The sequence below is a fragment of the Salvelinus namaycush genome, chromosome 12 (genome assembly GCF_016432855.1).
Source record: "Salvelinus namaycush isolate Seneca chromosome 12, SaNama_1.0, whole genome shotgun sequence".
Taxonomy (NCBI): domain Eukaryota; kingdom Metazoa; phylum Chordata; class Actinopteri; order Salmoniformes; family Salmonidae; genus Salvelinus; species Salvelinus namaycush.
In genome coordinates, this window is record NC_052318.1 from 32,563,505 (window position 1) to 32,574,838 (window position 11,334).

The following is an 11,334-nucleotide window of genomic DNA, read 5'->3' on the forward strand; positions in this document are numbered from 1 at the left end:
TCTTTCCCCACAATGATCAAACGAATAATGGTTTACTCACTAATTTAATCAGTAGACATCATTTCAAGCAGGGAAGGAAGGAAGGATGCATTTGGCAAACATGTATTCGAACAGGGCCATTTGATGTGAAATAGATGGCCAAGTAAGACTCAGCCCAGAGTTTAACATTGCGTTTGTTTTTCACATGACTTGATAAACACGTAACATTCATCGTGTACATTCTAAATTCGGAGTTTCTATTAAACGTATTATGGTTACATGATCTATTATATATCCTCTTGAAATATATTGCTGTTGTAGTCTACAATTTGAAGGTACAGACACCGGTTGGCCCTAACCGCAAACAGGAAGAAGAAACCTCCGCTTAGAGCCGAGAAAAGATACGAAATGGAAAGCGTGCAATAATTATTTAAACGTAACTTGAAATGATAGTTTCACATTCTTTTGTGACTAAGTGTTAGGTACAGTCTAAACGCGGAACTCGCTAGGTAAGTAAAGTGAACAAGCGAAGGGACAGCGTTTAGTACAAGGCGAGGAGTGATTATAGTGAGTACACTCCCTGCCAGATAGGCCTGCATAATAAGCAACTCTGTGTAACTAGCCAAGCTAACACACTTAGGTACTAGTTAGCTTGTTTACCTGGTTTGAAAACATCTCTGGACATCAGTATTTTTTTTAAATAAGTAATGACTTCGGAGGTCAGAATTTGACGAGGGTAACACAAATGTCGGCAAACGTGAGTCCTCCAAATACTGCTTTAGTAGCGGAATTATCTTTCTCGTTTCAGGATGAATTAACTGCTACTATTCAAAATGCATTAGGAGTAGCAGTGGAGATAGCGGTGGTTGAGATTACAAAACTAGTCGGCCAAGTGTTGAGGGACGTGCGGGATCAAATGCACGAGACGCTGCGGGACAATAAGTCCCTAAAGTTTCGCTTGCAAGCAGCCGAACTTGAATTATGTGCAGCGCGAGGAGAGGAGTGTCAAGTACAATCAACAATAGGGGGAAGAAACAGCACCAATAGTAGAATCCAACAGGTTCATCAGCAGCTGAATTCTCTAAACGTCTCACAAAATAAAATAAAATCAGGAAGCGAAGGAGAGCGCAGCGTTCTTGAATCCAATCAGTCTCTTGGTACAACAAATGTTGAGGATGGGTATGAAGAATTTGAATCCGAAGTTGTTGATAACCCTGCATTTCTTAACGAGTCGTTTTGTGAGATCCGTGAGGATGGTCGGGTGTGCACTCAAGATATTAAACCGGATTTTTTTACTTTAAATCAGGAAGATGAAGCTGGTAAGTTGGGACTGTCACTCACTACTGTTGATTTACATTTAAAATGTTCTGTAACTTATTATTTCAGCAAAGCTATGATGCATTTTATCTATATCAATATTTATTCACAGGAACTAAAGAAGAGGTTGTCTCAAACATGTACTCAGACAACCATGAAGATTTTAACCTAGCATGCACAGAGCCAACCACGGGACATGATACATCAAGAGCCCATGCTGACGGCCATCCCTTCCCTGACGGTACCATGAAGGATGCCGATGTGAAGTGTCTGGTTGAGGTGAAGGTGGAGTCTGTAGACCTGGGAAGCAGTAGGAACTGTGGTCCCAATACTGGAGGGGGAGAAGAGGACTACTGTCCAGACGGTCTCTCCTTGGCTCAAACCAGGCTGCTGGAGGATTGGAGGCAGCTCCCACTCAGTGACCCAGACTCATTCACCCCCTCCACCAGCCACTCTCTATGTAAGTCCTGCACTAAGAACCAATTTCCTGCACACAAATTAAGCCTAGTCCTGGACTGAAACAGCAATTTCAATAGAGAATGTTTAGTCCCGGACTAGCCTTAGTTGTGTCTGGGACCCCAGCCCAAGTAATTCTGTAGTAAATTGGTTTTGATCTCATGTCAGTAATGATGATGATGATAGAATTTCAAGTGGTTAATGGTTAATACATTTTCTCTTCTTTGACTTTGTAGCGGACTCCCCCATCTTCACCCCAAACATACCAGACTTGGACATCCTATCGTCTTCTACAGCTACAGGTCTCCATGCAGGCTTTGGTAAACAACAGCAGTACCCACCCAGAGAGACTGCTGGGGCTTCCACCTCTCACTCACATCAGATGTACAGTCCTCAGATAGGTGAAGTGAAAAACATGGCTGCAGCACAGCACGTCTGCAAGATCTGTGGAGAGAAGTTCCATCTGTCTGAGGAGCTGCGGCGACATCGTAGTCTTATTCACCCAAAGGATATGAACATGCTCCCCAAGCGCAACCTCTACCCCCCTGGGCGGAGCCCGTACCACTGCTCCCTGTGTGGTCGAGACTTCAACCGCATGGAGCACCTGAAGATCCATCAGCGTATTCATACTGGAGAGAGGCCTTATGCCTGCACCGTGTGCAACGCACGCTTCCGTCACTCTTGGGCTCTTACAAGACACTTCCGTATTCACACAGGAGAGAAGCCCTACACTTGCAGCCAGTGTGGCAAGACTTTCCGAAACTGTGGGGGGCTGCGCTTTCACCAACGCACTCACTCAATGGGAGGGCTCGGCTGATAAGGCCTTCATGATGGACTGTAAAGGATGGAAAGACAGGGGGCAAGAAATGCACTGGGGATATACGCAGAGGGGGAAACATTTACTGTTATCAAATCAAATTGTCACATGCACTGAATACAACAGGTATAGATAGACCTTACAGTGAATTGCTTACTTACAAGCCCCTAACCAACAATTCAGTTAAGAAAAATGTGTTAAGTAAAAAATGATTAAAAATACAAAATAATTAAAGAGCAGCAGTAAAATAACAGTAGCGAGGCTATATACAGGGGATACCGGTACAGAGTCAATGTGTGGGGGCACAGGTTATTCGAGGTAATAGGTATATATGTAGGTAGAGTTAAAGTGACTATGCATAGATAATAAGCAGAGAGTAGCAGAAGTGGAGGGGGGTAGACCTTTGATTAGCTGTTCAGGAGTCTTATGGTTTGGGGGTAGAAGCTGTTCAGCCTTTTTGACCTAGACTTGGCTCTGGTACCGCTTGCCATGCGGTAGCAGAGAGAACAGTCTATGACTAGGGTGGCTGGAGTCTTTGACAATTTTTAGGGCCTTCCTCTGACACTGCCTGGTATAGACGTCCTGGATGGCAGGAAGCTTGGCCCCAGGGCTGTACTGGGTTGTACGCACTACCCTCTGTAGTGCCTTGCGGTCAGAGGCTGAGCAGTTGCCATACCAGGCAGTGATGCAAACCAGTCAGAATGCTCTCAATGGTGTAGCTCTTATGTATTAAAGCTTACTGTAAATGTTAATACAATTATCCTGTGTTTTACTGGAAGGAACATAAATAATTGGGAGGCAGAACTTTGAGTGGAGCACAGTTGTTAGTCCGGTTCATTCAAGGTGAGATGAGATGGATCATTGATGTAGACTAATGTAGGGCTTGAAATATCCTTTTAAATGACAATCTATTCCCAGACACATGAAATCAACTGGTGTTGTACTATGGCCTCGCTTATTTTACTGTAATGAAGGAGTCCCAAGGAGATTGACATGTTTATGTATTAATACTTCACAAAACAGATTTTGTATCATTTGTCTTTATTATCTCATGCTATATGTATTCTGTCAAATCAATCGGATTTCAATACAGAAACATGATCTTTAAACATTTCTTCGGGATTTCCCAAACTCTGTCCTGCCCCCCCCTTCCGGGTGCACATTTTGTTTTTTGCCCAAACACTACACAGCTGATTCAAAGATTGATGATGAGTTGGTTATTTGAATGTGTAATGCTAGGGCAAAAACCAAAACGTGCACCCATGGGGGGTCCCAGGACCAACTTTAGGAAACCCTGATTACTCCAATCAACTGTACTGATCTGGGAGTTCCTCAATGATTCAGCTTTAGTTGAGGATCTAAATGCCTCAGCATGTATATGGAAAAGGTCTCCTCCCTAGTTTTAATCTAAGGGCAGGAGAATTATAGGATCCAGCTATACCACCACCAGTGGAGGCTCCTCAGAGGAGGAAAAATGGCAAAACATTTAAAAAGTTATATTTTTTAGATATAACTATACTAAATATATTCATGTCACCAAATAATTCATAAAAACACTTTTTTGCAATGAAGGTCTACAGTAGCCTCAACAACACTCTTTAGGGTAGCACCATGGTGTTGCCGGAGGACAGATAGGTTCCGTCCTCCTCTGGGTACAGTGACTTCAATACAAAACCTAGGAGGCTCATAGTTCTCACCCCCTTCCATAGACTTACACAGTAACTATGAGAACTTCCAGAGGACGTCCTCCAACATGTTGTCCACCCAATCAAAGATAATTTGATTGGGTGGACAAGACCAGATAATTAATCTAGTAGTGAAAGCATAAGCTACAACTAGCTAGCACTGCAGTGCATAAAATGTGGTGAGTAGTTGACGAGAGAGAGAGAGAGAGAGAGAGAGAGAGAGAGAGAGAGAGAGAGAGAGAACGACAATAGTTTAACAGTTTTAAACAAATTAATTTCTTCCAAAATGGAGAAGCAAATTAGTATTTTTTTCACTTTCAGTTTCATTTATTTAGCTAGCAAATGCAGACAGCTATTTTAGCCTACTGAAAAACCCTGCTCAAACAGAGGGATGCTATGTTAGCTAGCTGGCTATGACTATCCAACACAACACTGGAACTCTTCCAAGTTAAGGTAAGCTTTCGGTTTTACAAATGTATTACCACGGGGCCCGCCGGTGTAAGTGCTAAACTGCTTACTGACACATTTCAGTTGAATGCATTCAATTGTGCAATTGACTAGGTATCCCGCTTTCCCTTGGCGGGTTTACTAGTGTTACAGCGTTAGTTCTATTAGCTATGCTGACTATGACGTTACTTTAGCTAATATGGGACAACGATGTAGGCTGTGTGTAGCGGTTATGATATGGTTTGGCTTGGAAAGGATTTTTCACCTTGTCACCTACTTTTAAATTTTTTAAAGTTTTGTTTCACCTTTATTTAACCAGGTAAGCTAGTTGAGAATAAGTTCTCATTTACAACTGCGATCTGGCCAAGATAAAGCAAAGCAGTGCGACACAAACAACAACACAGAGTTACACATGGAATAAACAAGCATACAGTCAATAACACAATAGAAAAAAGAAAGTCTATATACACTGTGTGCAAATGGCGTGAGGAGGTAAGGCAATAAATAGGCCATAGTAGCAAAGTAATTACAATTTAGCAGATTAACACTGGAGTGATAGATGAGCAGATGATGATGTGCAAGTAGTGAAACTGGTGTGCAAAAGAGCAGAAAAGTAAATAAAAACAGTTTGGGGATGAGGTAGGTAGATTGGGTGGGCTATTTACAGATGGACTATGTACAGCTGCAGCGATTGGTTAGCTGCTCAGATAGCTGATGTTCAAAGTTAGTGAGGGAAATGTAAGGCTTCAGCGATTTTTTTTTTGCAATTCGTTCCAGTCACTGGCAGCAGAGAACTGGAAGGAAAGGCGGCCAAAGGAGGTGTTGGCTTTGGGGATGACCAGTGAGATATACCTGCTGGAGCGCGTGCTACGGGTGGGTGTTATTATTGTGACCAGTGAGCTGAGATAAGGCGGAGCTTTACCTAGCATAGACTTATAGATGACCTGGAGCCAGTGGGTCTGGGTACGAATATGTAGCGAGGGCCAGCCGACTAGAGCATACAGGTCGCAGTGGTGGGTAGTATAAGGGGCTTTGGTAACAAAACGGATGGCACTGTGATAGACTGGATCCAGTTTGCTGAGTAGAGTGTTGGAAGCTATTTTGTAGATGACATCGCCGAAGTCGTGGATCAGTAGGATAGTCAGTTTTACTAGGGTAAGTTTGGCGGCGGTTGTGAAATAGAAAGCCGATTCTAGATTTGATTTTGGATTAGAAATGTTTAATATGAGTGGAAGGAGAGTTTACGGTCTAGCCAGACACTTAGGTATTTGTAGTTGTCCACGTATTCTAGGTCAGAACCGTCCAGAGTAGTGATGCGAGTCGGGCGGGCGGGTGCAGGCAGGGAACGGTTGAAAAGCATGCATTTGGTTTTACTAGCGTTTAAGAGCAGTTGGATGCCACGGAAGGAGTGATCGTTTGGAGGTTAGTTAACACAGTGTCACAGAGAAAAGAGTCGGCCCGAGAATTGAACCCTGTGGTACCCCCATGGAGACTGCCAGAGCTCCAGACAACAGGCCCGCCGATTTGACACACTGAACTCTGTCTGCGAAGTAGTTGGTGAACCAGGCGAGGCAGTCATTTGAGAAACCAAGGCTATTGAGTCTGCCGATAAGAATACGTGATTGACAGAGTCGAAAGCCTTGGCCAGGTCGATGTGTTACAACTGATGTGTTGTGCATTGAAGTCCACAAGCGAAGGGAAAAGGTGAGAGGAGGAGAGCGCATTAATGCAAGAAGGAATACAACGTGGCTGCTATGAAAGTGAACTGTCTTTACGCGTGATTAGGAGTGTATTCATCCCGTCAATTCTGTTTAAAAAAATCTTAAAAGGAACATAACAGAACGAAACAGGGATAAACATACCTGAATTTGTCCAATAGAAACTCTTGTTTGCAACTGTTGGACTAATGATTACACCCTAGATCAGCTAGATGCAGGCAAGAGTGTGCAAGGCGGTATTGAATGAGTCACTGTCACCTCAAATTTCTCTTGACCTTTGTGCACCTATATTGTAAACTTTCAATTTGAGTATCATGTAGTAGCCTAAACCTATCGCTGTTACATTGAACTGGGTGAATGTCATATATATTCCAGTCATTGAATATGCTGTAATAGAAATAAGGCTGTGCTCGTCCTCCCTCATCTTAAACGGCACCGACTGCCACTGACCACCACCAATATGCATCTATTTGTATTAGGCTCAGAACGTTTATTAAAAGTATTCTTATTCTTAAAATGCAATAATTCAAGTGTTACGTGGTGAATACCTGCCTGCCTGCTTTTGGGTTTAGAGCAGGAGAGACCAGTACAGCTCCTTATCCTTCCTGCACTCCTCACTGGGCTGTAAGCAGATGTAACAGAAGTGGTACTGTCAGCTGAAACAGCTCAAGTATTTACATCCAGATGTGTGCATTATCAAATCAAATTTTATTGGTCACATACACATGGTTAGCAGATGTTAATGCGAGTGTAGCGAAATGCTTGTGCTTCTAGTTCCAACAGTGCAGTAATATCTAACAAGTACTCTAACAATTCCCCAACAACTACCTAATACACACATCTAAAAGGGGTGAATGAGAATATGTACATACAGTTGAAGTCGGAAGTTTACATACACCTTAGCCAAATACATTTAAACTCAGGTTTTCACAATTCCTGACATTTAATCCTAGTAAAAATTCCCTGTCTTAGGTCAGTTAGGATGACCACTTTATTTTAAGAATGTGAAATGTCAGAATAATAGTAGAGAGAATGATTTATTTCAGCTTTTATTTCTTTCATCACATTCCCAGTGGGTCAGAAGTTTACATACACTCAATTACAGTCGTATGAAAAAGTTTGGGCACCCCTCTGAGGCTGCATAATAATTTACTCTGTCGTCACAGAAAATGATCACAGTGGCATGCCATTCATTTTCTAATAAAAGCTGAGCACTGGGGTATTGTCCAGACAAACATTTTTAGTGTAGCAATATTAAGTTGTATGAAATTAAATCAGATGTGAAAAATAGGCTATGCAAAAATGTGGGCACCCTTGTCATTCTGTTGATTTGAATACCTGTAACTACTTAGCACTGATGAATTGGAACACACAATTGGTTTGGTGAGCTCATTAAGCCTTGAACTTCATAGACAAGTGCATCCAATCATGAGAAAAGGTATTTAAGGTGGCCAATTGCAAGTTGTTGTTCTCTTTGACTCTCCTCTGAAGAGTGGCAACATGGGGGCCTCAAAACAACTCTCAAATGACCTGAAAACAAAGATTGTTCAACATTATGGTTTAGAGGAAGGCTACAAAAAGCTATCGCAGAGATTTAAGCTGTCAGTGTCCACTGTGAGGAACATAGTGAGGAAATGGAAGACCACAGGCACAGTTCTTGTTAAGGCCAGAAGTGGCAGGCCAAGTAAAATATCGGAGAGGCAAAGGCGAAGGATGGTGAGAACGGTCAAAAACAGCCCACAGACCACCTCCAAAGACCTACAACATCATCTTGCTGCAGATGGTGTCACTGTGCATCGTTCAACAATTCGCACTTTGCACAAGGAGAAGCTGTATGGGAGAGTGATGCGGAAGAAGCCTTTTCTGCACACACGCCACAAACAGAGTCGCTTGAGGTATGCAAACGCACATTTGGACAAGCCAGCTTCATTTTGGAATAAGGTGCTGTGGACTGATGAAACAAAGATTGAGTTATTTGGTCATAACAAGGGACGTTATGCATGGCGGCAAAAGAACACAGCGTTCCAAGAAAAACACTTGCTACCCACAGTAACATTTGGTGGGGGTTCCATCATGCTGTGTGGCTGTGTGGCCAGTGCCGGTACTGGGAATCTTGTTAAAGTTGAGGGTCGCATGGATTCCACTCAATATCAGCAGATTCTTGGGAATAATGTTGAATAATCAGTCACAAAGTTGAAGTTACGCCGGCGCTGGATATTTCAACAAGACAACGACCCAAAACACTGCTCAAAATCTACCCGGGCATTTATGCAGAGGAACAAGTACAATGTTCTGGAATGGCCATCCCAGTCCCCAGACCTGAATATCATTGAGAATCTGTGGGATGATTTGAAGCGGGCTGTCCATGCTCGGCAACCATCAAACCTAACTGAACTGGAGATGTTTTGTAAGGAGGAATGGTCCAAAATACCTTCATCCAGAATCCAGACACTCATTAGAGGCTATGGGAAGCGTCTAGAGGCTGTTATTTTAGCAAAAGGAGGCTCTACCAAATATTGATGTGATTTTTCTATTGGGGTGCCCAAATTTATGCACCTGTCTAATTTTGTTTTGATGCATATTGCACATTTTCTGTTAATCCAATAAACCTAATTTCACTACTGAAATATTACTGTGTCTATCAGTTATTTGATATATCAAAATTAAATTGCTGATCCAAACACCCAATTATTTATAAATGGAAATCATGGAAATTGTCAGGGGTGCCCAAACTTTTTCATACGACTGTAGTATTTGGTAACATTGCCTTTAAATTGTTAAACTTGGGTCAAATGTTTTGGGTAGCCTTCCACAAGCTTCCCACAATAAGTTGGGTGAATTTTGGCCCATTCCTCCTGACAGAGCTGGTGTAGCTGAATCAGGTTTGTAGGCCTCCTTGCTTGCACAAATGCGTTTTCAGTTCTGCCCACAAATTTTCTATAGGATTGAGGTCAGGGCTTTGTGATGGCCACTCCAATATCTTGACTTTGTTGTCCTTAAGCCATTTTGCCACAACTTTGGAAGTATGCTTGGGGTCATTGTCCATTTGGAAGACCCATTTGCGACCAAACTTTAACTTCCTGACTGATGTCTTGAGATGTTGCTTTAATATATCCACATCATTTTCCTCCCTCATGATGCCATCTATTTTGTGAAGTGTACCAGTCCCTCCTGCAGCAAAGCACACCCACAACATGATGCTGCCACCCCCGTGCTTCGCGGTTGGGATGGTGTTCTTCGTCTTGCAAGCCTCCCCCTTTTTCCTCCAAACATAACGATGGTCATTATGGCCAAACAGTTCACTTTTTGTTACATCAGACCAGAGGACATTTCTCAAAAAAGTACAATCTTTGTCCCCATGTGCAGTTGCAAACCGTAGTCTGGCTTTTTTATGGCGGTTTTGGAGCAGTGGCTTCTTCCTTGCTGAGCGGCCTTTCAGGTTATGTCGATATAGGACTCGTTTTACTGTGGATATAGATACTTTTGTACCTGTTTCCTCCAGCATCTTCACAAGGTCCTTTGCTGTTGTTCTGGGATTGATTTGCACTTTTCGCGCCAAAGTACGTTCATCTCTAGGAGACAGAACGCGTCACCTTCCTGAACGGTATGACGGCTACGTGGTCCCATGGTGTTTATACTTACGTACTATTGTTTGTACAGATGAACGTGGTACCTTCAGGCGTGTGGAAATTGCTCCCAAGGATGAACCAGACTTGTGGAGGTCTACAATTGTTTTTCTGAGGTCTTGGCTGATTTCTTTAGATTTTTCCATGATGACAAGTAGAGAGGCACTGAGCTTGAAGGTAGGCCTTGAAATACATCCACAGGTACACCTCCAATTGACTCAAATAGCCTATCAGAAGCTTCTAAAGCCATGACATAATTTTCTGGAATTATCCAAGCTGTTTAAAAGGCACAGTCAACTTAGTGTATGTAAACTTCTGAACCACTGGAATTGTGATACAGTGAATTATAAGTGAAATAATCTGTAAACAATTGTTGGAAAAATTACTTGTGTCATGCACAAAGTAGATGTCCTAACCGACTTTCCAAAACTATAGTTTGTTAACAAGAAATTTGTGGAGTGGTTGAAAAACGATTTTAACCTAAGGGTATGTAAACTTCCGACTTCAACTGTATAAGTATATGGATGAGCGATGGCCGAGCGGCATAGGCAAGGTGCAGTAGATGGTATAAAATACAGTATATACATGTGATATGAATAATGTAAGATATGTAAAACATTAAAGTGGCATTATTTAAAGTGGCATTGTTTAAAGTGGCTAGTGATCCATTTATTAAAGTGTCCAGTGATTGAGTCTCAGTGTAGGCAGCAGCCTCACTGAGTTAGTGATGGCTATTTAACAGTCTAATGGCCTTGAGATAGAAGCTGTTTTTCAATCTCTGTCCCAGCTTTGATGCACCTGTACTGACCTCGCCTTCTGGATGATAGCGGTGTGAACAGGCAGTGGCTTGGGTGGTTGTTGTCCTTGATTATCTTTTTGGCCTTCCTGTGACATCGGGTGCTGTAAGTGTCATGGAGACCAGGTAGTTTGCCCCCGGTGATGCGTTGTGCAGACCGCACCACCCTCTGGAGAGCCTTGCGGTTGAGGGCGGTGTAGTTGCCGTACCAGGCTGTGATACAGCCCGACAGGATGCTCTCGATTGTGCATCTGTAAAAGGTTGTGAGTGATTTAGATGACAGGCCAAATTTCTTCAGCCTCCTGAGGCTGTAGCGCCTTCTTCACCACACTGCATGTGTGGGTGGACCATTTTAGTTTATCTGTGATGTGTACACCCAGGAACTTTCCACCTTCTCCACTGCTGTCCCTTCAATGTGGATAGGGGGGTGCTCCCTCTGCTGTTTCCTGAAGTCCACGATCATCTCCTTTGTTTTGTTGACGATGAGTGAGAG

At 42.8% G+C, this 11,334-nt stretch overlaps 1 protein-coding gene across 3 annotated transcripts; it reads left to right on the forward strand.

Moving 5' to 3' along the window:
- Window positions 1-244: 244 nt before the first annotated feature.
- On the forward strand, window positions 245-2,754 carry LOC120056535 (zinc finger protein 354C-like). 3 transcript variants are annotated; one of them, XM_039004715.1, is made up of 4 exons: window positions 246-488; window positions 788-1,298; window positions 1,409-1,756; window positions 1,989-2,754. In XM_039004715.1, the coding sequence occupies exons 2-4, from the start codon at window positions 896-898 to the stop codon at window positions 2,567-2,569; spliced, it is 1,332 nt and encodes a 443-aa protein (XP_038860643.1). In that variant the 5' UTR covers window positions 246-488; window positions 788-895; the 3' UTR covers window positions 2,570-2,754. The 3 variants fall into 3 exon arrangements, with proteins under 3 accessions (XP_038860644.1, XP_038860643.1, XP_038860642.1); XM_039004716.1 differs by lacking the exon at window positions 788-1,298 and having other exon boundaries at window positions 245-488; XM_039004714.1 differs by having other exon boundaries at window positions 246-1,298.
- The last annotated feature ends 8,580 nt before the right edge of the window (window positions 2,755-11,334 follow it).

Coding starts and splice junctions, on each gene's coding strand:
- LOC120056535 (XM_039004714.1), top strand. CDS start 725: ATGTCGGCAAACGTGAGTCCTCCAAATACTGCTTTAGTAGCGGAATTA. Junction 1,299..1,408: donor AAATCAGGAAGATGAAGCTG/GTAAGTTGGGAC, acceptor ATTTATTCACAG/GAACTAAAGAAGAGGTTGTC. Junction 1,757..1,988: donor CTCCACCAGCCACTCTCTAT/GTAAGTCCTGCA, acceptor TTGACTTTGTAG/CGGACTCCCCCATCTTCACC.